Source organism: Anabas testudineus, chromosome 14, assembly GCF_900324465.2.
Source record: "Anabas testudineus chromosome 14, fAnaTes1.2, whole genome shotgun sequence".
NCBI lineage: Eukaryota > Metazoa > Chordata > Actinopteri > Anabantiformes > Anabantidae > Anabas > Anabas testudineus.
In genome coordinates, this window is record NC_046623.1 from 17,729,820 (window position 1) to 17,753,663 (window position 23,844).

Consider the following 23,844-nt stretch of genomic DNA (forward strand, 5'->3'; position numbering starts at 1 on the left):
GTGAACCTCTCTAGAAGCATGTAAACCTTAAATACTGGTGAATGTTTGTACAGGGCAGTTTACACATGTAGACAAACCTTTACTTGTGCATCACAGGAGAAAACCACACAAACACAGGGAGAATCTAAACACTAAGCACAAAATAACCTCAGACTCCAGTCGAGTGTCAGGCGTTACTACTGTGCTCAAATCCAGGACAAAACGTCACTTCGTCTTCAAGCTCTTTAGTATGTGAAACTCTAAAGTCATGACCTTCAGTATTTTGTTCTTCCTTTTTTCTGATTCTATAACCTGGTGACTACATATTGATTAAATGTATATGCTACTGTACAAGAAAAGAGTCCAGACACCAGCAGCTTATCTGGATATATTGGGATTTTTTTTTTTTGTCTAATCAATGTCCTTCTATATTCACATATCAGTATGAGAGGGGTGGTAGAGGAATAGAGAAGTATAATAAGTAGGCTGTCATGGATGCACCTCACTGTACATTTCCCATGAGGATGTGCATTACTTTAGCAGATCTGTAACAAGCAGGTAAGGAACAAAAACACATATGACACTCCACATATAATACAAATTTTTTAAATTTTAAAAGAAATCAACTAAGAAGATGCAGAGGGGGGAAAAAGTGACACACTGGATGTTAATATAAAAAGAAATCCTCCCTGTGAGGAGTTCCCAAGCCAGAGCCCACAACGATGCTTGTTGTCCAACAGCTGCCAAATACATACATCAGGTGTGTTTGGTCAATCAGAAATAGGAAGATGCCATCTCAGATGAGGGTGGAGTGATGGAAGACAAAATTAATTAATTTCCACCAGCTTCTGATGTGGGAACCCTTGCTGTAAGTCATGTTTATTTCCAATAGAAACAAGCACTGAAATGGCAGTTTTACTCTGAATATGGAGACAATACATCATAATGGGCCTAATGCTTACAGAGAAAGTCACTTGTCAAACAGGAAGCGGTCAGTTCTGGAAGAACTGCAGTTACAGTAACTAACACATGAACCAGCACACTAAGAGAAACATCTGTGAATGCAGAGGCCACAGGAGTAAAACAACACTACTGCTGTATTGGATATTCAGCCACTCAAACTGATATATAGCAAATAAATTACTATAATGGACAAGTAGGAGTGAGAAACCAGTGGTGGCTGCCAGAACTAAAATGCAACATGTACCCGTACCAAACAAGACTGCACTGCTCTGGACCATGTGAAAGCACAGCCAAATATTTATCAGTACTAAAAGGTATACAACATTAAAGAGACGGATCAAAAACAGCCAAATGCACTTCAGTGTGAAGCATTCAACCTGAATTTCAACTTTCTTCCAATGTAACCCCACTCTTTCATGCTACAATGCAGAGTAGAAGTAGTAGTATAAAAAATTAGATTAACTCAACTTAGCATTGGTGCTGGTATCACAATTCTGGTAAAGCAGCTTAGTCATTTATTACCAAACGGTGCATTACATTAGACAATAATCTGCTAGCCGTGTTCTGTGAAGAGTAGCTAGATTGAATAATAAAGCCTCTTTCTACCATCAGATGTGTGAAATGGACTGAGAAACTCAGGCAAAAGACTTTCAGTGCAGACACACAGTTATATGGAGGTACAGAGTCAACAATATGAGTGATCTTACTTATAAGGCATCAACTGTCTGAGCAATCACTCCAGTGTAAATCTGCCTACACGGCCCAAGCCACACAAACACTACTTACTCATTTCTGACAGGGAACTGAAGATACTTGGCAGATGAATAATTATTCACATTACTAATATATTTATCAACTTATAGACAGGTTGACAGTTGGAATGAGTGATTTCAGGTGCTTCTGTTTTAATATTTTGAGCTGGGGGAGCACAGTAGGTGGGTTAGTTTTACATTATTAATGAAATCCTGTAGCCTTTCCTCTCAGACTGTGTCAAATGCAGCAGAACAGACAAACTAATTCCTGTCTGTCCCACATCGGGTTGGTAGATTATCTACTGGCATCCAATGACAACTGAAATGCTATCCAAATTCAAATCTAAAATGTTTCCCCAGCACCTCTTCTGAGGAGAAGCACACTAAATGTGTTACAGTTACAAGTGGGATTTTTCAGATTGTCACAGTCATATCATCAGAAGTCTCCCCCATAACAGGCTGCATGATCCATTTTATGGAAGCCATTTAGATTTGAATTACTTCCAAGCAGCATTTCCCAGCAATCAGAAGCCAAAGTGTACATCAGAATAACAGCAAAGGAAAAAAGGATTTTGTCACAGAGCACAAAATGGCATATTTTGAAAAATGCTGTTTGGTTTAAACACAGTAAGTGTACTCACATTGATCGATGTTGCCGTCTGCTTTCCCCTTCTCCTGCAAACAGAGAGCACACACAAAAGTGGTTATTACAGGCGTGGAGCAGTGAGACAAAAGGCAAAAACAGCCCTTTCTGTGGCTTTTTGCAGACCATTCGTTAGTGTGCCTTCTCTTCTGTGGAGAAAGATGACAACGGAAAACAAAGATGAACATAGGGAAAGAAGAATGCAAAAGAAAAGAAAAAAGGCAGAAGGAGTAAGACTGAATGTAGGGCAGATGACACCAGAGAAACAAGAAGACCTTTACAAAGACAGATCCCGGAGTCAATTCAGTCACCCTAATTGGAAATGCACTTTCCAACAGACTGCAAGACGGAAACATATTGTACTGGTTTGAATAAGATAAACTCTGTTGCATCTGTGAGGATGATACTGACATTTAGTTTAAAACTTGCATGTTAATATGCAAGTCAATTAGTGTTTGAATGATGAAACAGAAGACAATTAGGTCAAACCGTGAGCTCGAGAATTATGATCATTCAAAGCTAAAGAAAAACATTTGTTTTATTAGAAGTTCTAGTACAAATACCCATCAGACTATTTTATACCTGTAGAAAATATCATCAGTGCTGCTCTGCATTAAAGTCAAGCATTTTGCAACTGTTGTCCTGCTACATCACTCAACAATGACAGGGACCAGTAAGTAAATAAGAGCATATAGGCAGGTCCTACCGAATACTGAAATATGACAAGAGATGAAGACATAATGTGTCAGACAAGAATAAATGGCTTATTTTACATTTGGCAGCCTTTGGATCCCTGTGAATCTGTGAAGATATGCATGTATCCTGAAGATGTAAGAATTTGGGTGTGTACTGTACCGATCATTGAGCTAGTTAAGCACCAGGTAAACCACTCTACATAAATGTATCTGAACTCAACATGCAGTGTAATGTACAAGGCAAAACAAAGGATCGGCATGCCATTTAAAAATAGAACAGAAGCAGGTCTTCCAATGCAACATTACTTCTGAAGAAGCCAATATGTGGCAGCAATTGAAGTTTTGTGACATTTTGCATTTTTGTCCCTCAGTGTGGATGTCACCGGTAATGAGGCTCAGTGATAAAACGTGTGTGTCTGCAAGGCCCTCTTTGCTTCCCAGGAGACCAAGAGCCTCACAAGAAACAGCAGTTTTAGTGCTTCTTCTCACTGCCTCCTATTTTTTGTCTACATCTCTATCCCTCTCTCTTTCTGCCATCTGTCCATCTTAATTGCAGACGTGCTTCCTCATGATGGCAGGATAAAATTGAGTGTACTCATCAGCACCGCCTTCCATCATTTCAAGTGCCGCTGTTTGATCAATTGATTAGGGAATCAAATCAAGCATAGAGGTGAAAGAAAGGCTGTGGGACTCTTTCTAAAATACTGTCTTTTCTCTAACATGACTCTCCAGGCTTTCCTTTGTCACTTTCTCCATACATTCAGCTATAGATAGAGATACAGAGAATTTTATGGTTTAAAACACAGTTGATTCAGAGGTGGTTTGTATTTTTCTTTTAAGTGTTGAATTATCATACGCAGAAGGTGGAGAAATGTAAATAACTCCCATCGGCATTTCACTTGAATTTGGTTGTAGGTAGTTTAACAGGTAGGCCTGCGCTAAGGAGACTCGCAATAGTGCTGTTGCTATGGCTACCTACAGTTATACCTTGCATAGTTAAATTTAATTTTGTGCTATTATAATCTTAATGGATAGATGCCAGCCAAACAAAACAACCCGTGCCTGTAATGTGGTTTCACATACTAAAGAAGAACTTGTGTTAATGTGAGTAGGATTAAAATAAAACCACCCTCCAAATGTCATGGCATTGTGCTGTTATTGATGTCACAGTCTGTTTCACGCATGCCTGCTTTATTAGGTTTTGTTGTAAAAACAGAGTTTAAGTGTAGACACTCAATAAGATTGTTACAGGCTCTCAAAAAAAACTAGACCAAACAAATCTCTGAGAGCTACATGCCTCCATCTTGGATGCCACTTAAACACCCACACACAAAAAAAGAATCTGACATTGCTGCAACAGAGACTGACATTTTGTGGGAATGTAATTTGAACAGCAGGGCAATTTAAGCCAAGCTGTGTCTGTTACGAAGTCTGCTTGAATATGCCTTTTCTTCACTCTCTTATATGCATTGCTATGCAGGCACTCTTCATTCAAGGACCCATATGTTTATATGTGCCCACTTTCCCTCTCTCAAATCGCTCTTTGGCTCTGAAATTCGGTCGTCAACAAAACTCTCAGCTAAAATTAACTGCATGTATGCCAAATGTCTGTTAAGCAGCAGCAGCAGCAGCTTCATTTTCTTCTTATGTTCCAGTGTAATATATCTGGTGGGCAGTGCAAATTATTTTTCATGTATAGAGGGAGTTGGTCTAGGATACCCAAGTCAGGAATACATGAAAAAGAGCCACAGTGTAAAGCCATATGCAAACCTGGAAGTAAGAAGGAAAAAGGAAACCTTTCATTCTCACATATTAGCATTAGCTGCTGCTGAAACAGATTTTACTGGTCTACCTGATAATAAGACTAGATAGCTATGGAATTTAGAGGAGGATGAACAAAGTTTTAAAGTTTTATAGTTATTTGCTCATTTTGTTGCAATATAAGGTCCATGTTGTGTTATGTTTAGGCTTTTTTTCGATATCTTTCACACACATGAAAGGGTATTTGAGGTACCCATATAGGCTGCACACTTGTGAACTTTTATTCTGACACAAAAAGCATATCCATACTTTGATCTTGCACTTCACAGCAACCAACCTCACCAACTACAAGTATAAAAAGAGCTAATTTAACAACGACTTTATAACATAACTTTAAAAATGTTTGTCTCTTTGGTTCAGTGTCCACTAAATTGGAACTTCATATTCCCGGTACAGAGTCTTCTATCAAATAGACACAAACACAGTGGCTGAGGCTCCTTACTAAAATCACAGTAGTGGATACGTCAATACAGAAAAAGTCTGTACTAAAATGTACCAGACGAATGCATTGAACACAATAGTATACCCTACCAGTACAATCATAGTATTATTGCTTCATATAATGGTGCAGTAACTAGTGCATATGTCTCGTCTGCCTAAAAGGTTTTCTTCAGCTTAGAGTACAATTATCAAGAGGCAGAGTCTGAATAAAATATGAATCAACCCTCTGGGAACTGCACTGTACTAAAAAATAAAGCTTTATGGGCACAAGTCATAATAAAAATGTAAATGTAATGGAGTAGCCCCACTATCGAAAATTAAAACACAAGAGAAGAATCTGCCATTATAGAGAGAAAACTTTTCATTTTTTCCTTCGGTTATTCCTTTTTCATTCAATTCATATCCCTCTTACTCCTAAACCTTTTATCCAATAAGCATAATTCCCTCTTTCTCTGTGGTTCTTGCACTCAACTCTCTTCTCTCCTCACATAGGACACTTCAAAACCAAATCATACTCTCACTGTCAGACATGCAGCATATAAAAAACATATACATACTTAGTTTGTCAGTAAGTTGTGACACTTACTACCAACACAAGAATCCAGAACCAAGAATGTCACCATACACATGTATGATATATATATAAAGTATTAGTGTAATAACTTTATAACATAAACTAGTACATGAGTGGATGGATGCAGACCAATACTGTATTTATTTGTTTGCTCTTAAAACAAGTTCCAACAAAGATATATCTATTGTTGACTGATTTGATTTTCACTATTAATATCTTGCCTTTCACCAATTATTGTATTACTTCACCTTTGACACCTTTTGCAGACAAGATTCAAGCAACCTGAACGTTTCTAGTCAATATTCTGGTCTGGCATCACTATGTTTCCCACAGTGCCAAGAAATAGAATCAAACAAAACAAATAATTTAGGCGTGCCCTTCCAATACTGTTGGAAGAGACTGTATTGCAACTGTACCAAAGTTACCACCAATCCTGCATGGATTTCTTAGCATTGCAAGCAACTTGGTTGCTCCGCAGGTATCCAAGATGGCCCTTAGGAAGCTGACAAGCAGTCAAAAGGCTTTTCTTTGGGCTTTCTTGCTTCATTTCTCACCCTTCTTTTTGAGTCTGTTACACCCCTAAGAAACTATTGTTTCTCTGTTTACATGATTTATATTGTTTTGAGGGGGTTTTAGTCATAGAGGGAAAAAATGAAATGCGGGCACTACTTTTTTCTATTCCCAAAGGCTTTCAGAATGCATCCTGCATAATCATGTGAATTCACAGATTTGCATGATTCACCCCAGGGTCGACTTTAAATTCTGGCCCCAATTGTCAGCTTTTTAAGTTCCAATTTTGGCCAGATAAACTGAGAGGGACTGCCTGGGAATTTGCTTTTTGCATCTAGGGATTTCAGGGGACAGGGCAAAATGACATTCCAGAGCCAGCTGCCAACTTGGCAAAGCCCAAAGTGAGTCAGACTTAGAAAAGACCAGAGGTATACATGCTTCATTTCACAAAGAATTAGGATGACTGTGGGGCTGTATGGTATGTCTTTGTGTATGTCTTTTTGACAGCTTGTTATGGCTATATGTTTCTGTTATGCAGAAAACATGTATTACAGAATTGCTTCTTGCCAGAAAGGATCAGTTTGCTTTCAGGGCTTATCCCCCTCGCCCAACCTGTAAATCATATGGGTGCCATCATGATTAACGCAAGTATGTTTAAAAGCTATGTGTATTTAAGCTATTAACTCAATATAGTGGTTAATGTATGTAGAATGCTAAATGTACAGCATACATCTAATTTTGTGCGTTCATCTACCATTGTACTTTAATTATTGTGAATGTATAGACTACATTCAACACCATCTTTATAGTAGTACACCTCTATATATGACTTATCACACAGCGTAAATGCATCATGAACCATCTGGGCCTCAGTTTTGTGTGGACAAATAGCTGTAACAACACAGAATAGATTTGGAGATACTGTTGAGTACTACTGAAATCAATGCACTAATAAGAGAAATAGAGATGGAGAAAAAGTCAGTGATAAAACGTAGAGATCTAAGCATCACACTGCAACGTGACTTAGCAAACCTGTGGCCCTATTCCATCAGCAGCTCACATGTACAACACAAGTGCTTCATGACATATAAAGACATGGTTCAAACCTTACAGGAGTCAGCAAGCAATGGCTGAGAGGTTTCCTTCAAACCTGTTTACATGTATTTAATGTGTTTACATGTATTTAATGTGTTTACATGTATTTTTCAATGACATGACATATTTACTAATAGAACTAAATCTACTCCAATTATTTAAAATCAGCATTTAATCAGTAAATCTCTGTAGTGGTTGTTATATATTTGTTTCACACGGTCCAAACTTGATAAGACTTCAAACAAAGTGCTGAACATCGCAGTTGTGTTGCTAATCTAAATGATTTACTGTAACAAATGCAGCTAAAGTTAGTAAAACACTTTATAAACGTCTTTATAATGTCCGAACACTGTTAGCTAACGTTAGCTAACGTTAGCTAGCGTTAGCTTGGACATCCATTAACTCACCTGTTGTCCTGTAAGCTAGCCTCAGGTAGCAAGGCTTTAGCTGCATGCTGACAAACGCATTTTCATCACAAACACAAACTTTACAGATTAAATCCAACTAACACGCGTCCTAAACAAAAAAATACTAATATTTAAAATAAAAAAGTTAAATGTTATTTTTAATTAACTGTAATTTTAACGAACTGACGAACAAATCCACCAATGGGCTTCAAGAATCTGTGACCTTGGAAGACACGTGTGAGTAAACCAACCAATCAGCAGCTTCACACGGCCTACGTTGACTGACGTAACGTAGTTGGAATTCTATCAACCAATCAGAACAGCGTACCCGATGCCCCTGTGCATCTTATTGACAACTAAAATTAACTAGTTGTAAATCTGCAGCTGCAAGATTCTTAAAATAATATAACTTGAATATGTTACTGCTTAAATCCAAGGAGTTTAGAAAGCTAAATATACCTTTATATAGTATTTGAGTTATTCTACCTCACAGTTTCAAACTTGGTACATGTATCATAACAGTACTGAAGAATAGTCGTAAAACTATTACATACATAAAAACTTTTATGTGTATGGTTTTCAAGTGATAATTAAAATGCATGCTGACTTGATCTATATCACAACTCATTGCACAGTCAATATGAAGACTTTTAACAGAGTTGTGTTAAAGTTATTTTCTCATGCAAGATTTTATTTAGTTAATTTGTTTTGGCAAGCATGATTTTAATTTTTGATTTATGTGACTGCCTATGCGTGTCTCTTTCTTGATAGTGACTAAAGGTGATGGCCTCAGTGGGAAGCAGTACATAGTGTACTTATATGAGTGTGTGTGTGGGTAAGTAGAAATAGCACAGGATATTTACCATGGAGTGCGGTCCGTGGGAGGAGGTGCGTGACATATTGGCTGTATCCACGCTGTTTCGCCTGCTGCCCTTGTGCCCTTCAGCCAGCCAGCACCCTGGGGTGCCCAGCAGAGCGACGACAGCCACTGCCCAAACACCCAGGCTGCCCATGAGTGTGTACCTGAGTGGAAAAGTAAAAGGAATGTACATATTTAGATAGACTGTGCAATAACCACTATTGTTCCCAAACAGAAAGCATTGCACAGCCCTATTTCCCTGGGTTTAATGTGAGTAAAACAGTTTATTTGTCCATAACTGAGACATAATATTCTTATTAGTGTGTCTTCTACTGTCAGAATGATTAAATAATCCATGATAATATTGTGCTGTTATATCTTATTATGCAAATTTAACTGTAAACTTTAAGATACATTCATACACTTAGATTTAACGGTGGATATCAATATGTTAGCATCATCACGGTGTTCTCCACAGAGGAGAGAGACATAGACAAATGAGTTTAAATTACATTCAAATAAGTCTGTTGTTTGTTATAATATATGTCATTGCAGCCACTGTAGCATATACAGTATAGCGCAGTGAAAAAATATACTGCCCCCTCGTGATTTCCTACCTTTTTATGTGTATGTCTTACAAAACAAACGATAAACTCGACATGATAGGAGCAGACAAAGACACACATGGACCCTTGTGTCTTTTTAAGTAAATACTTTTAGTAATAATTAACACATCCTGTGTTGGTCAGTGTATTTCCAGAGTTTTTACACTAAATGCAGAAACAAATACTGGAAAATACTTGCACACATACTGTTCATTCACAAGCACACTCACACAGCATAATGCAGCTAGTATGTGAACATCAAAGCCTGCGCTGATAGAGATCATTATCCGTATTACAAAGGACATGGCAAATCTTTTGATGTCAACAAAGAGACAACCCTCTGAAGTCGCAAATGGTGGCACGGGAGCTAAAAGTATGAACTCAGAAGATCAGTTTCAGTGTTGTGATGCTCATGCTCACTCACACAAAGAAAGATATTCAGGAAAAAACACAACATCAGCTGCTACTGAGTAAAATAAAAGTAGAAGTAACAGCATTTAAAGTGAAGGAACCCGAGAGCTAATAGCCATTTCAACTGGAGTAAAAGGACGACCTTTTATTAAAATGTGATTTAATTTAGTGAGGGCACAGGCTCAACTCAAATCACATTAGACAGGGTGCTGTCACTGTAGTTAGCAGCACTCTTCCACAGTCACATCAAAAAATGGTTTCTATTGCATTGCACTGGTGTTTCTCTTATTGCATTTAGCCCCTGCATGTAAGAAACTTGGCATTTTGCACTGATGAGAAATATTTATTGGACTCCGTCAATGCGCTGACTGCTTGTCTGGTCTTATCAGCTGATGCGGGTTTTTATGGGTGTACTATGTGACACGGCAGTTTGTTATGTGTGATATTGTACTTTCAGGTAATGTGTTTATTGTTTTTACTGTGGTCTTATATTTTATTATGTGACTTTATTGTGTGTTTTACTGCTGAACCAGTCTGAAAACAAATTTCCCTCAGGGGGCCATAAAGTTTGCAATTGAACTGAAACAAGGGCACGAAAACACCCGATGCATGTTAAACAGTACAGATGTTCGTGCCTTTACTGAAATATTGAATATTAGACCAGTGCTGTGGATCACCTTGACCTCTGGCTGACATTTCATTCTCTACTTCACTTACCTATTTGCATTTCTTGTCATACATAAATAAACACTTGAACGTTTAAAAAACTGTTCCATGTTCTTGTTTGTTTGCGCTCTGGGTGCAGAGTTTTATTAAATTATTCTGCAACTGTGTAGTTTTGACGTACTTTATTTGAGACTCTCCTTTTGTGTTGCTTTTACTTTTCTGAAATGTTGTGTTATATATTATTGTGAATTAACCACCTGGCAGTTCATGAAGTGGTTTACAAGTCCTGGAGGTATAGAGCAACATTCACTGATTCATTTAGAGCTGTGTTCCTGGCAACCTGATGAATGGAAGTTCAATGTTTAATCTCCTTTGAGCTCTGTTTTTGTCCTTGATTCCTGAGAAAAATATCTGGTTATTTAGCTGATAGATTTCTGCCCTGTGTTAACCAGCTTGTTTCTACCTTTGCGTGCCTTCTGTTTTGTGCTAAACAGGTAGTTTACAGTGAGTTTATTAGAGGCTTTTCACTGAAAACTGCTGCCTGCTGCTTCTAGAAACGAGCTCGATAAAAGTATAGTTGAGCCTGAAAACCAACACGGAGCTCCACAGTATTGGACAACTGCAGTGTCAGGGGATAATTCTCTGGGTGCGTTATAATGTGCGATCCGTTTCACATTACACACAGGCCTGTTTAATTGTTGTTGTTACTATGAAAATATTGATTAGAGCAGCTTTAAGTAGAATACATACGATCAACACTATGTACTTAGAGCATACAGAATGAATGGCCGCTGTCAGTGTTATAGTATTGTACTGGATTATATTTACTGTATAATGATGCATCATGTCATATTATATCCACATTAGACGGTATATTTTGTATGAATGTCCTGTAGGATTACTCTGAACTTCCAAAAGTCATGTCATTGTAAACATCAGTCAGCTCTAGCTAGCCCGGGGCTAATGAACCCTCATAGACGAGGGCTCACCCATGTGAAATTAAACACCAAATGAGATCTGCCAGTCACTGTCTTAACGTGTTGGCCCACACACAGCCGCCGTATCCACATTCATACATGAGTTCCCATGAGCACACACACACACAAAGAGCCCTGGTGGTGTGGAATGAATGGTCCATTTTGAAATTCATCAGGAGGGAGAAAGTGTAAAAGGGAAGCCATTATTTGACCAGCATATTAAACAGCTTAAAGAGGCCGACTCTTTAGAAGCAGTGCTCCCTTTGGCAGCTTTGCTAACATCAGACTTGTTGAGTGAGGGACTTGCATTATACATAAACAGAATCAATGCACTGAAAGTTAAATGCCGTCTTTTCACACTGCAGCTACCTCTCTCTTACTTCTGAACTACTAATTTTCTGGACACAAAAGTATTGCAAGCGTCCTGTAGAGCTGTCTTCTTTTTGGGTTTTTTTCAGACTCATTTTCTTTATATATGTTTCTAAGAAATTGGTTGAAGGGCTTTTTAAATTATGGACTGAACCAACCAGTTATTAGCTGAATAACGAGCTTGTAAAAATAGATTTAAAAAGGAACTGTAAAAATGAATAAAGGTGAGAATCTAAGACAAGAGGGAATTAAATATTCATTTTATACTGTACATTCTGGAGTCACACACTGGAGGTTAGTACCTTACAGTGGAGGACTTTACAGTTATTATAGACTTGAAAAATGACTACAGCAACATAGCCTTTAAAATATTAAGGTAATATATTATGAATAATAAACAAAATATAAGTATGTAATAATATAAGTATATAAAAATAAGTATGGAACCTGACTTTGAGATCAAATGGTGTCTGTAACCCTGGTAGTCTGGGGACTGAAACTTTCTTTCTGCTGCTACTTACACTGACAGTCAGATAAATACCTATGATACAACCATCTGCCAGGCCTCACATTTTAAAATATGGAAATTGAAGCACAGCAAAATCTCACGTGCCTCTGAGACACAACCTTAATTCATCCACGAGGCGCTGTTTTCTAGGTCAAAGTAAAATATTCATTTTCATGCCACTCCTTAATTTTGAATGACTGTAAAGATTTCTTAATGAATGCATGGATGGACACGTAGAGTAGAAAGCCAATGAAGACATTATGAATTATGTTGAAATGAAATCTGTGATCTTAGTTAAAAATAGAGATAAAGTAAATCTGCAAAAGTCACCACTGTGTTTCTGTCAATACATTTCATTTCTAATCAAACTCATAATCCCACAGTTCCAGTATGCGGCCTACAGAACCTCTATCTTGCAGAATGAGGAAAATTGCTTTTAACATGGCTGAAAGATTACTACAATTAATTTGAGTATCAACACACTATTTGGTGAACTCCAATCTGCTGTACATTTCAAGAAAAAGAAATTACACAAACCAATCTGAACTAAATTAGAACCAATCATAAACGTGAGCTGCAGGGGTTGACCGGCCTCCTGGTACAAAATTAAAATTGTGAGATTATATAGATTGTGATTATTATGATTCTATTCTAAACATGTCTGGTTCTGTTCAGACACACACTGTCAGCCTGCAGTTAAGGATGGCAGAATATCACATATGGATCCTGGAGAGCATAATACTCCCTGACAATGATATGAATAAAAGTTTTTTTTATAGCTAATCTCTTCTCATTTACTAATTTTCTGTGTTTTTGTAAGTTGTAGATCAAAATATCTATATATTAAATATATTACACTAATGTACTGCATACTGTGTATCCTATGGGCCAATAAGATTCCCATTATGCACTAATATATACATTGCACACCAGAAAATCAGCACCACAGACACTAACAACAGCATATTTAATGTACTGGTTGACAACATTGAAGCCATAGAACCTCACGGCAGGTAATAATCATAATTAATGGCTGAATTGTTCCGTCATCTACAGCTGTCGTCATAAACCTTTCCCATGTAAGGATCCAACAATCCAAATACAGGCCAAGATCTGCTGTTATCCCCCTGCAGAGGGGTCCTGCAGCTCGTCGCCTGCAGCTCTTCATCTAACTAGCACATTGTCTTTTTCTTGTACAGTTCTTCTCTGCATTATTTAAAACTGGTCCACAGAGAGAGTGTGGTTGTTGTCTACACGAATTTAACAGTGAACAACAGCTTTCTTACTATCATCAGATCCAAAGCAGTAATGCATTCTGGTAGGTTGACAGTGATCAATGGGTTAGTGAAGCCAGCTATGACAACAGCATTGATAAACTGTTTCATGGTTATGTTAAGGCACTCACAGCACTTGGTTAGAGAAAGATCATGGTCTGGTTTTATACACAAATACACTCATAGGCAATTCATTTTAAAAACATGTGCCAGGAAACCCAAACTACAACATAAAACTGGGATGGGATGTAAATGAACGCTGCATGCGGCTGTGCAGCCTCTCTGGCTTCTCTCAGTCTCTAGCTGGACTCTCACACAAATTGAAGTGATCGGGCTGAGCTCTCTGTTCCAGCTCTGTGCTCCAGGAAGGTTTGCTGTCACTGTTACAAATGACATATGCAGTTGCAGTACGACAATCAGTGCCTGCAAAGTGCAGAGTATTTAAAAGCATTACAAAGGAGGTGGGGGAGGGACAGAAAACATATCAAAACTGCCAGAGCTCTAATTTACTTCCCTAAAGTAAAATCGTCTGCATTTTGAAGTAGTAACCTTCTACAGGGGAACACACAAACTATTTTCATGTTGAATTCTCTTTGTATGTTTAAACTTTTAAAAACATAGCACCCTGCTTTTCCCAGAATGTGGTGGGCTGGGTTGACCTGCTAAAAAAGTAGACGGTAACATTTCTCAGCTGTCAGTCATTTGGTAAACGTACGTCATTTTTTTCCCCAAATGGTGCATGCCCCACTTTGAAACAAACCTCCCTACATGCTGTTACACTGAGTGCTGTCTCAAACTCATGCTCCTCTTCAGCTATAATCCTGCGTTTGCCGGCCTATCTGTCTGCACTCAGGTTTCAAACAGCCCCTTCCTCAGACAGACATCTATGGAGCATGAAATAGAGCTACCACAGGGATCGCCTTTGCCTAAAATGTTTTCATGATGTTTGGAAGCAGCAGCGACAGACTTGTCTATATTTCTTTTTTATTCCTGTGTGGTTAGCGAAGATACTAAAGACACCGGCGGTGTCAATCTGTCTGTCAGCCATGCATCAGGATCACACGTTCTAACCCTAGTTATCTTCCAGACACTCCAGGAGAACAAGATACGCTTCCTTTCAGGTTTTTTTTCCTTTTATTTTTTAAACTTTTTTATAAAATGAAATGTGATAAACCTCTGGATGCGTTGGAGTGGTGTTTCCCAAGGAGGATTTATAAAGCACAGCAGTCCAGAAAGATAAGGTTATGAACTGTCATTCAGTGTAATGTATAAGGCTCATAAGGACGGAGACAGGGCGATGACAGCACACCAGTTAAAAGCTGACAGCCATTATCAACCCAGGATCCAGACAGCTCACACTTAATAAGATCTTTCTCCGATAGACAAGTTGGAACTAATTAAGAAAGAAAAGATCTAATTAACGATGACTGTTAGCAGATGGAACAAAGGAGGAAATTGGGAACAGACATTTTAACCTTCATTTCAGAAATCCTCCAGTTCACTTCCTGAAAGGTTGAAACCAGCAGCTCCGTCACAGGTGCACTAGCTGACCAAACAGCTACCTTCAACGAAATGCATGAAACACCTGTCAGAAATGTTGTTTCCTGCATTTATCATGGAATTCTTGAAGAATCTTACTAGTGTCATTGGATAAATCAGCTGATAACGACGGCACATATTGTAGCTGCGTGGTTACACCCTGCCACGTTATGGCCCTCCCTTGTTTGAGTCTGTGCTGCATGTTATGCCTCCTTCTCTCCTCCCATGTTTGCTAACTGAACCTCCCATATGTGCAGTTTGGTTGAGATCTAGTGACTGGACACAGAATATGATTCACATGATTTGCATACTCATCAAACCCCAGTGCCCCCTCCTGTCACATAGATGTTGGCATTATCATCCTATAAGAGACCACTCCCATCGACACAGAAATGTTCCATCTTGAAATATAGGTGAGCAACTTTTGCAGTGACACTTCTGTCCCCCACAACATCATATCCAGCACCATCATATCCCTTCACTGTAGGGTGCAAGCCTTGAGACCTTGTACTATACTGTATGTAGGCTACACATCCACTCACACACTTGTTGAGAATAGAAAATCTTTGCCTGTGGTTTTTGCACCACTGAACTCTCCAATGTGCATTCATCTTTAAAATGAGAGGTTGATGCACTGCAGCCCTACAAAAAAAATCCTTCTCTGTGCACTTGTCAACGGACTGTTCTTGCTGACACAGTCTGATCGTGTCCTGCATTGACATTCTGAGTCATCTGAGGAAGAGTTGCTCTTCTGTTCTTTCTTACAAATTGCACTAATGCACGAGCATCACTGTCATCAAATGTGCACTGTCTAACACTATTTCCACCCCTACTGAGGTCTGTCCCACAGATCTAAAAGAAGACATCACTTTAGTCACTGCTCGTTTTGAAGCAGTGGCCAGTGAGACACTCCTGCCATCAGTGCCCCAACGTTGAACCCTCTTTCAATGTCAATTAGATTGTTTAACCTTCAATCAACTGGGCAAGGGCAGCATTTTTATACATGTTATGGAGCATAATTAGATGTTAACTTCTCATTTGTACCATGTATTCATCATGTTTCTCCTCGTATTCAGGTTTCCCTTTAATTTGTCACCCACCCATTATCTGTTCCGCTGCCTCCTAGTGGCCAATCTGTTCATTACACACATTCAAAAACAAATGAGACATTAGACTTTTTTTTTGTTACAGTCAACAAATTCCAATAAACGATCCAAACCAACAAAGTGCTAGCAGCGATGGTAACAGTAGCATGCAGTGACACCACAGTGGTTAAAAGGGTGTCGATATGTCTGGAGTGAAGTATGTCAAGTGAAGCCTAAACTATCTCACAGGCTTCACTTCATTTTTCATTTTTAACAAATCAGGTTGAAGTAATGCATCTATTAGGGACTTCCACTTGCTGACACATGGGACTGACTATAAATGAACTACAGTGTGTATGTTTATAGTACTGAAGGAACGGAGAGGCTCATTGATGTGTTTTTACTATGCTTCATACAACAGAGCTCAGTGGAACAGAGGAAGAAGCTATATCAGGCCTTAGACCCACAGATAGGATCCATTATTAGTTTTATTCTTTGTGTAATTTGTGCATGAAAGAAAATTACCAAAGTAATCCTTTAATAAAATCTCAAGAGTCTGCTAATTACTCACTGTTGTTCTTTATGAAAATTAATATAAACCAACAGCTGCGTGAAATGACACTCAAAATGACATTTGCAGAGTTCTTAGCTGTGATGTACAGAATATTTTTAGTAATCTGGGCAAAACAACACTGACAAATTGCTGTAATTTAAACAGATACAATATGTAAGGTAAGGACATTTTATCTGCAACAAGAACAAATTGATTGGAAATCAGAATTTTATAATTAACATTAGCCATTTGTAGAAGAAATTGACAAATGAAACTCTAAAACCTGGCATTCACCACAAAGACACGCACAAAAACTGCAGCACACAGCAGAGCAAATAATGTGAGCAGCAACGAGGACACCATTAAAGCAATTAAAACATGTAAGAAAAACATCTGGCAGCAGTGATAGAAAAGTTAATGTATTTCCTTTGCAGAGAAACAACTGCACATGTGGCTTTTCAGATTGTGCTAAAATGTGCCCCCAGAGAGGAAAAGAATGAAAATGAGTGTGTCTCCCAGAAAAGGCGCAGGGACCTCGGAAAGAACACAATGCTGGCTGTGGTGCTTTAACAAGACCACACATCCATATCAGTTTGGTTTCTTCTGCAATAGCTCACAATTAATTATTGCTTGACACTATTTATTTGGCACATTCTGTGTCTATAGAAAAGACAAAGCTCCAGGCTGCCAGGTAGTAATAAGACCCAAACCTCGTGACTGGAGGAGACAGAGAGGAGGTAAGAGACTCCTGTCCTCTGTGTCATACTCTGTTCTCTTCCTCTCCCTCGTTACCTTTCCTACTCAACACTGATATTGACTTCTGGCTTTTTCTGTGACAACTTTCCGTGACCGGATCGGCAGCCCTTGGGTGTTGAAACCCACATCCTGCTTGTCAGGTGTGGCTGAGAGACACACAAACAGCAAGTGACTTGTTAAATCCAGAAATCTCCCGCTGGCTGTAAGAGGAAAAAAACAAAAGGATATCTAGAGGATGTGCCATGACAGTCCCAGCTAACAGGACTGTGTCTGTTAATAATAGAGCAGTGGCACAGTGCTAACAAATAACATGAAGGAGGTCTGCATTGGCAACAAAGAGAAAAATACCTTCTAAAGAATAAATTCCTCTCCAGAGAAACTTAGAGATGAACATGTGGTTTGTATATGTGACTATAGAACCACTAGAACCTGGAAATATTGGAGTTGCGTGTTGTTATTTGAAGCCTCATTCATTGCTCTTTACTTGAATGCCTGTAAAGAGGAAACAAATTCATCTCTAATATTTCTGTAATGAGTCATTTATAGTATCAATGCAGCTGTCAAATGAATTGTAGTAAACGCTTCCTGTTTGCTGCCTTCAAGAAAACTCCAGACACACACACACACACGCACACACACACACACACACACGCACACAATCAAAGTTAATACATTCAGGATTTATTCAGGCTTTCAGCAGCTAGTTAATATTTTATTTAGTTATTAAGGTTCACAGATGGGGTGAGTTTGATGGGGTACTATATTTGTTGACAAGCTGTCACACTCCAGATAACAGCTGAGGTGTTTGCGGGGTGTCGACCCAATGGCTTCTTTTGAAGCCACCAAATAAAGGATCTGAGGATGGAACTCATTGTCTCTCAGGTCAGATAACCAAAAACAGATTCATCTTCATTCAAACCATTTCATTACAGGAGGAAGTGATCACTAATGATTGGAGCTTAACTTCCGAAGTTTCCAGGGAACGACAACCTTAAATCACATCACCTTTCCAAATGTTGTGAAAAGACAAAACAACTCTAAGTGAAGGAATCAGTTCTTGGCAGTTTTAGCCACCAGCCTGAGGAATGGCTGCATAAAAGGGACGAGCAGATGGTTGACTAAATCCACTGCAGAAAACAGATTTGCTAGGTGACCTTTTTGTAACCCCTTTATGCATTTCTCCCTCTCTGCTGACTCTTTTGTCAGTTTCCTCCATTCAGGCAGACGATCAGTATTTGCTAAGAGCTGCGGTGCTGAAGCTCTGAGCTCGGCTGCTGTGTTCATACGGGATGCAGCAGTAAAGGTCATTTCTCGAAGTTCAACATTAGTGATTGGAATTTCAAGTGATGCACATTTTGCCACCCTGCACTCTACAGGGAGCACAGTGGATTTATCAAGTGAGCCAACAGGCACAGGAATATGTCTCTTGAATAAAAAAGAACAGAATCTAATGGAGCGAGTGACGGGCCCTCCTCGGTTTCAGAGTCGTTCACATCAAGTGATTCCCACTGTTATAGGTCTCGTGTTAATCAGAGTTGGATTTCTCTGGGTATGACTGTGTGACTTTCTGTGCGCTGCCCCAGCTAAACCCAAGAGGACGAGTTTCATCAGTTCAATTTGAAGCTAATCTTTCCAGCTCCATCTGAACGTGAGTGTGTGGTGAAAAAAGCCGTCACGTAACAGTGTGACTCACCAACTCTAATGCATTTCTACCTTTGTTTTGGACGACGGCTCATTATATTTCTTCAGAAAATTTGCAAAGCCAAACAAATCAAAGCCACCAGGGGTAAAAAAAAAGAGAAGAAGAAGAAGAGAAGGAAATGGATTTGGTTTACCTAAGGGAAATGCTTTGTTGTGAGGAAATAAATCGTGCTGGTGATTAGACAAGCTCTGCATGGGGCTCAGGCAATGTTCACGAGTGGGGGCATTATAACTGATATGGAAAATTTAATTTATTCTAATTAAATGTTACTTGGAATTGTCATCCAGGGCTCTATGTGTGTGGATTGTTTAGTGCCTGCAGTACCTTGAATCTATAAAAATGCCGAGTCTGTGCAGGGTGTTTCACACTTGTGTTTGATTATTTCCATCTGCATTTCATCTACTGTTTGTGCAGCTGAAACTACAAATATCTCTCACACAAATTATAGTTGATGTGTTCTCGTTCTATACTGTGTTGCATTAAAGATTTTCAGTAACAACTGCTTTTTCATTCGCTGCGAACTGGCGGAAGAAAGTGTTTTTCTGCTGCTGCTTGATGTGAAGTCTTTGTAGAGAAGCAGCAGCTGGAACCATTACCTCTCCATTTCCTCTCTAAGACCAGACCCACGTCAACATCCACCTTTATGATTTCATCCACACACCTGCTGAAAGTTTGCTTTCACACTTTAAATAAGCCTTTAGGAAAGACACCAACACAACTCTAATCTGAAAATACTACAGCAGCAGGACAGCATGAAAACACAGCATACACCACATACAGTATATGTGTGTGTGTTGCTCTTGCTTTGTGCTGAAGAGGAAGGAAGTCAAGTGAACAGAGAGACTGTGCATTTAGCAAAACAACCCGTGTTCAGCCTCTTGTATCAGCAGGCATTCACTCAGCTGATATGCCCTAAAGCGAGACACTGAACTCCGACCTGCTGCTCTGTCGCTCAACTTGATCTCTGACCTTCAAGGAGTGTTGTGAAGAGAGTCTCTCCAAGCATCACATTCATCGTATTATTTAAACTGATTTCAAGGTCAATTCAATCTGAGGCCAAAAAAATAACAGTAGAATGAAGCTGTTCAATAGTTTATTGGTGTGGGAAAGACGGCTACTGCTATATAGTTTGCCAGCGTCACTCAAAAAGTCAATTACACGCTGATAGATTTAAATCCAGTCTGGAGACACAGGTAAATAGACGAGCAGATTTAGAACAGCTCTTCATGTACGACCAGTGGACTCGTGTGGAAACTCTTCCCCAGCCTGGTTACACCACAGCAGGTTAGACCTTCACTGCTATCCTTGATTCTTCAATCCAACTAACACTCATGACTTGCTGCACACGTGCACATACGCTGTTTCATGCTGCTCAGCGGGAAGAGGACACTAATGACCGGAACATTACAGTGATTTCCTCTTGTGTATATACGGTTTATATGTGTGCACCTCACTGTGGCTATATGCTAGTGTGCCTTCAGTGTCAATCTGTAAGAAATGTGAGTCATCCCACTATTAGGCTGTCTCTGAAGCACAACAACCAGCCATAATCGGCTGGACACTGCGCAGTAATGGTTCTCTGTGAGACAGCTAATAAGTTACACACCAGATTGCAAACTGCAATAAGCTCGACTGAGTCACTGTTCTGGGCTACATCATTATTTCTCAACCCTTCAACCCCTGCACAACATAATATGGCCCCAAAGGAGTCATTTAGAAAAACCTGAATACTGACTTCATCTGTGATTTGAGAATGATGAAGAATTACGACCACTTGTTTAGTTCTCCGTGATTTAACTGTATTTTAAAATCTAGTTCATTCCATTTTGTGTTTATTCGAAGTGCTTTCACCTTGTTCTCTCACTTGTTTGAATACTATTCTTTTCTTTCTATGCTATGAAAAACAAAATGAACCAACTGTTGAATTCAAGGCCAGTGAATCCATGAACACATATTTGAACCCTTTCAGCTACACATCAAGTCACCTGTTGTGTCTTCTTGCTTTCCTGTTTGTGTTCCCCTGCAACGACTGACGAAGCTGATCAGAGGCCATATGTTCCTGTAAATGAGGAGGTCAGACAGCTCGAGCTGAGAACTGCTGCTATTAATATTCTCAGTGGAGAAGCGATGGGAAGATATTGATCCAAGTCTCTGCATGTGCTTGTATAAACGTTTCCTATATGTGTGTGTGTGTGCTTGTTTGGTTGGCACGCTTAAAGCTGAAAGACTAGGATGTACACCCAGTCTTTCTCAGATAACACAGTGATGAATGGCCATAATTCTGTTGCTGGACGTTGGCTCCATATCTGGTTCCAGGTAGAGAAGATATCCAACAAACCCAGAATGAGGCTGGAAGCGCAAGGGGAAGACAAAAAGTGGAGTGGGCAGGCGAGAGGCTGGAGCGTTTTCAGCACCGCGGAGAGCTCCGGCGCAGTCTGCGCTGCACCGCGGCAGCGTGCGCGCCGGCCGAGCCTCATTTCCCACTCCGTTGGCCGTCACGGAGGCTTTGCTGCCGCTGTGCCAGCTCTCTGGTGACACTGATAGGACTTTCCCATGAGAATGCGCTGAAGCAGCTCATTTAACACAATCAGACAAGAAAATCTCATCTTGTTTAGCAATTTTCTTCCCTCCTCGTCGCTCGGAGCTTTTGCGTGCTGACGAGCAGATGAGGGGTGTCTGATCGTTCATAGATGAAGTCTGCCAAAGAAACTGGCAGACTGCAGGAGGACCGGGTGCTGGGACCGGGAGGCCATGCCAGAGAGACCGGGGAGGAATGTGCGTGTCAGTCCCTCTGCTGCCTGAGCAAACCTGGCGCAGCCGGGCAGAGGAGTCCTGCTGGAGCCATCCATCAAACACTGCCCTGTTGTTTTCGTGCAGGTACGATTCTAAAGGTTATCAAAACTGGCATCTGGTCATACTGAATGATTAATCACACCCCGCGTTGCGCAAGACAATAGGCGACATACAGGCGGTGTAGTTAAACACTGTCACAGATTGTCATTGACATCGCCCTGCGCTGTACAGGCTGCACTTCACACACATCTCTCACTGTAACACCGAAGCTCCCTCTCTATTACCGAAGCATTTCTCCACAGCTCTCCCAACCTAGTTCAAAATGAAAGCACGCCACTGCCACCCTCCACAGTTTCCACTCACTCACACTCCAAATGCAAACAGTGACGGATGAATCGGCGTCACGAACCCAAAACAGCCAAACTTCTAAAAAAACAACAGAGAACCAGCCCTGCAGCCCAAAACCCGCAGCAGTAAATACACATCACAACTTACCTGTGGTACTGTGAGGCAAGAGGACAGGAATGAAAGAAATGTGAGGAGAAAGCCACAGATTTCTTCGCAGCGACGCGTCCAAACTGCGCTCTGTTAGTTCCAGCGCTCTCTGGGTTTAAAGGGTTCAGATAAATGATCAGCAGCAGCGTAGAGGGTCCCAACTCTCAGCACCGGATTGCCATCCTCCGGCTCCTCCGGCTGGTTTCCTCTCAGCGTTCCGCTCGTGCTCTGCCCTATTTCAACTCCTCTCACTCAGCTCTACCTCCTGACGTCAGCCGCTGCACGCCAAATGCGGCGGGGCTGCATCTGCAGATACATCCCACTGGAAAGCGACACCTGCGTGTGCACGTCTGCGTTTGTGTGCATGTGTGTGCATGTGTGTGCATGTGTGTGTGTTTAGAAACTATGGATGACCCTGAATCTGAAGATGTTTTAATATATTTGCTTCTTTATTTCGGATTTAACAGATTGAGGTTTTTAAATCAGTGTGTGTGTGTGTGTGTGTGTGTGTGTGTGTGTGCACAGTTACAACAGGTGTGTGACAAACAAAAACAAAACTCTTTTTAAAATGCTAATCAGTTTGTTAGAATTCACTATTATTAGTTAAAAATTCAGAATTTGCTGCAAAAACAAAAATAAAAACAAAACAAAAAAAGACAGAAAGTTGTTGTTGTTTAAAGAAGGAAACGACGATGTTTCTGATTTCTGGGTTCATCCAGCGAAACGTCAAACATTCTACTGTTATAAAAAGTATCATCACATTTTTTTACTCAGACTCATTAGAATAATTTAATTGTCTTTATAAAAGTTACAGGATCACTGTCGAACAAACATATCTCAGAGGTGCTAAACACACAGAGGACAGCTAAGCGATGCTGGACCCACTGGGGAATATTACTGTGCTGTTAGTAGTACAGTAAAGGTTTTCACAGTTACAGTATTAGAAAATCATTTGGGAAGTACCTTCTTCTCCTAACATGTTTCCAGAAATGGACATAAAACATATTCTCTCTCTTCTTCTCCTCGTGTCTTTGCATTAAAGTGGATAGAGGAATAAGTGTGCACGGAACAATCAGGCCTACATACAGTTCTCCTAAAAAGACATGAGGATGGAGGCGCCGCCATCAAAATTGCATGTGGCACTAAAACATTTATGCTCAATGTAACATTTATCAAGACAATGGGGAAAAAAGCATCTGAAAAAAAAAAGCAAAGAAACAGTAACGAACGGGAGCGAGAATAAGGGAATAAAGAGAATAAGAAAAAAGCAAAGAAGGAACTTTACACATGAAGCTGCAGCACTTGGATCCTTACAGTGCTGCAGGCGCCGAGAGAAAGAAAAAGACCGACTTTCATATGTTTTACATGTCAT

General features: G+C 39.9%; 1 protein-coding gene across 2 annotated transcripts in view; it reads right to left on the minus strand.

Moving 5' to 3' along the window:
* The window catches only part of fstl4 (follistatin-like 4), a 152,226-nt gene extending 129,634 nt beyond the window's left edge, over positions 1 to 22,592 (minus strand). For both annotated transcript variants that reach the window (XM_026373559.1, XM_026373560.1), the window contains exons 1-3: positions 22,473 to 22,592; positions 8,744 to 8,903; positions 2,336 to 2,369 (exon numbers count right to left, since the gene is read on the minus strand). In XM_026373559.1, the coding sequence (XP_026229344.1) occupies positions 2,336 to 2,369; positions 8,744 to 8,893 (184 nt within the window). In that variant the 5' untranslated portion in view covers positions 8,894 to 8,903; positions 22,473 to 22,592. The remainder of the gene's footprint in view (positions 1 to 2,335; positions 2,370 to 8,743; positions 8,904 to 22,472) is intronic.
* Positions 22,593 to 23,844: the final 1,252 nt, after the last annotated feature.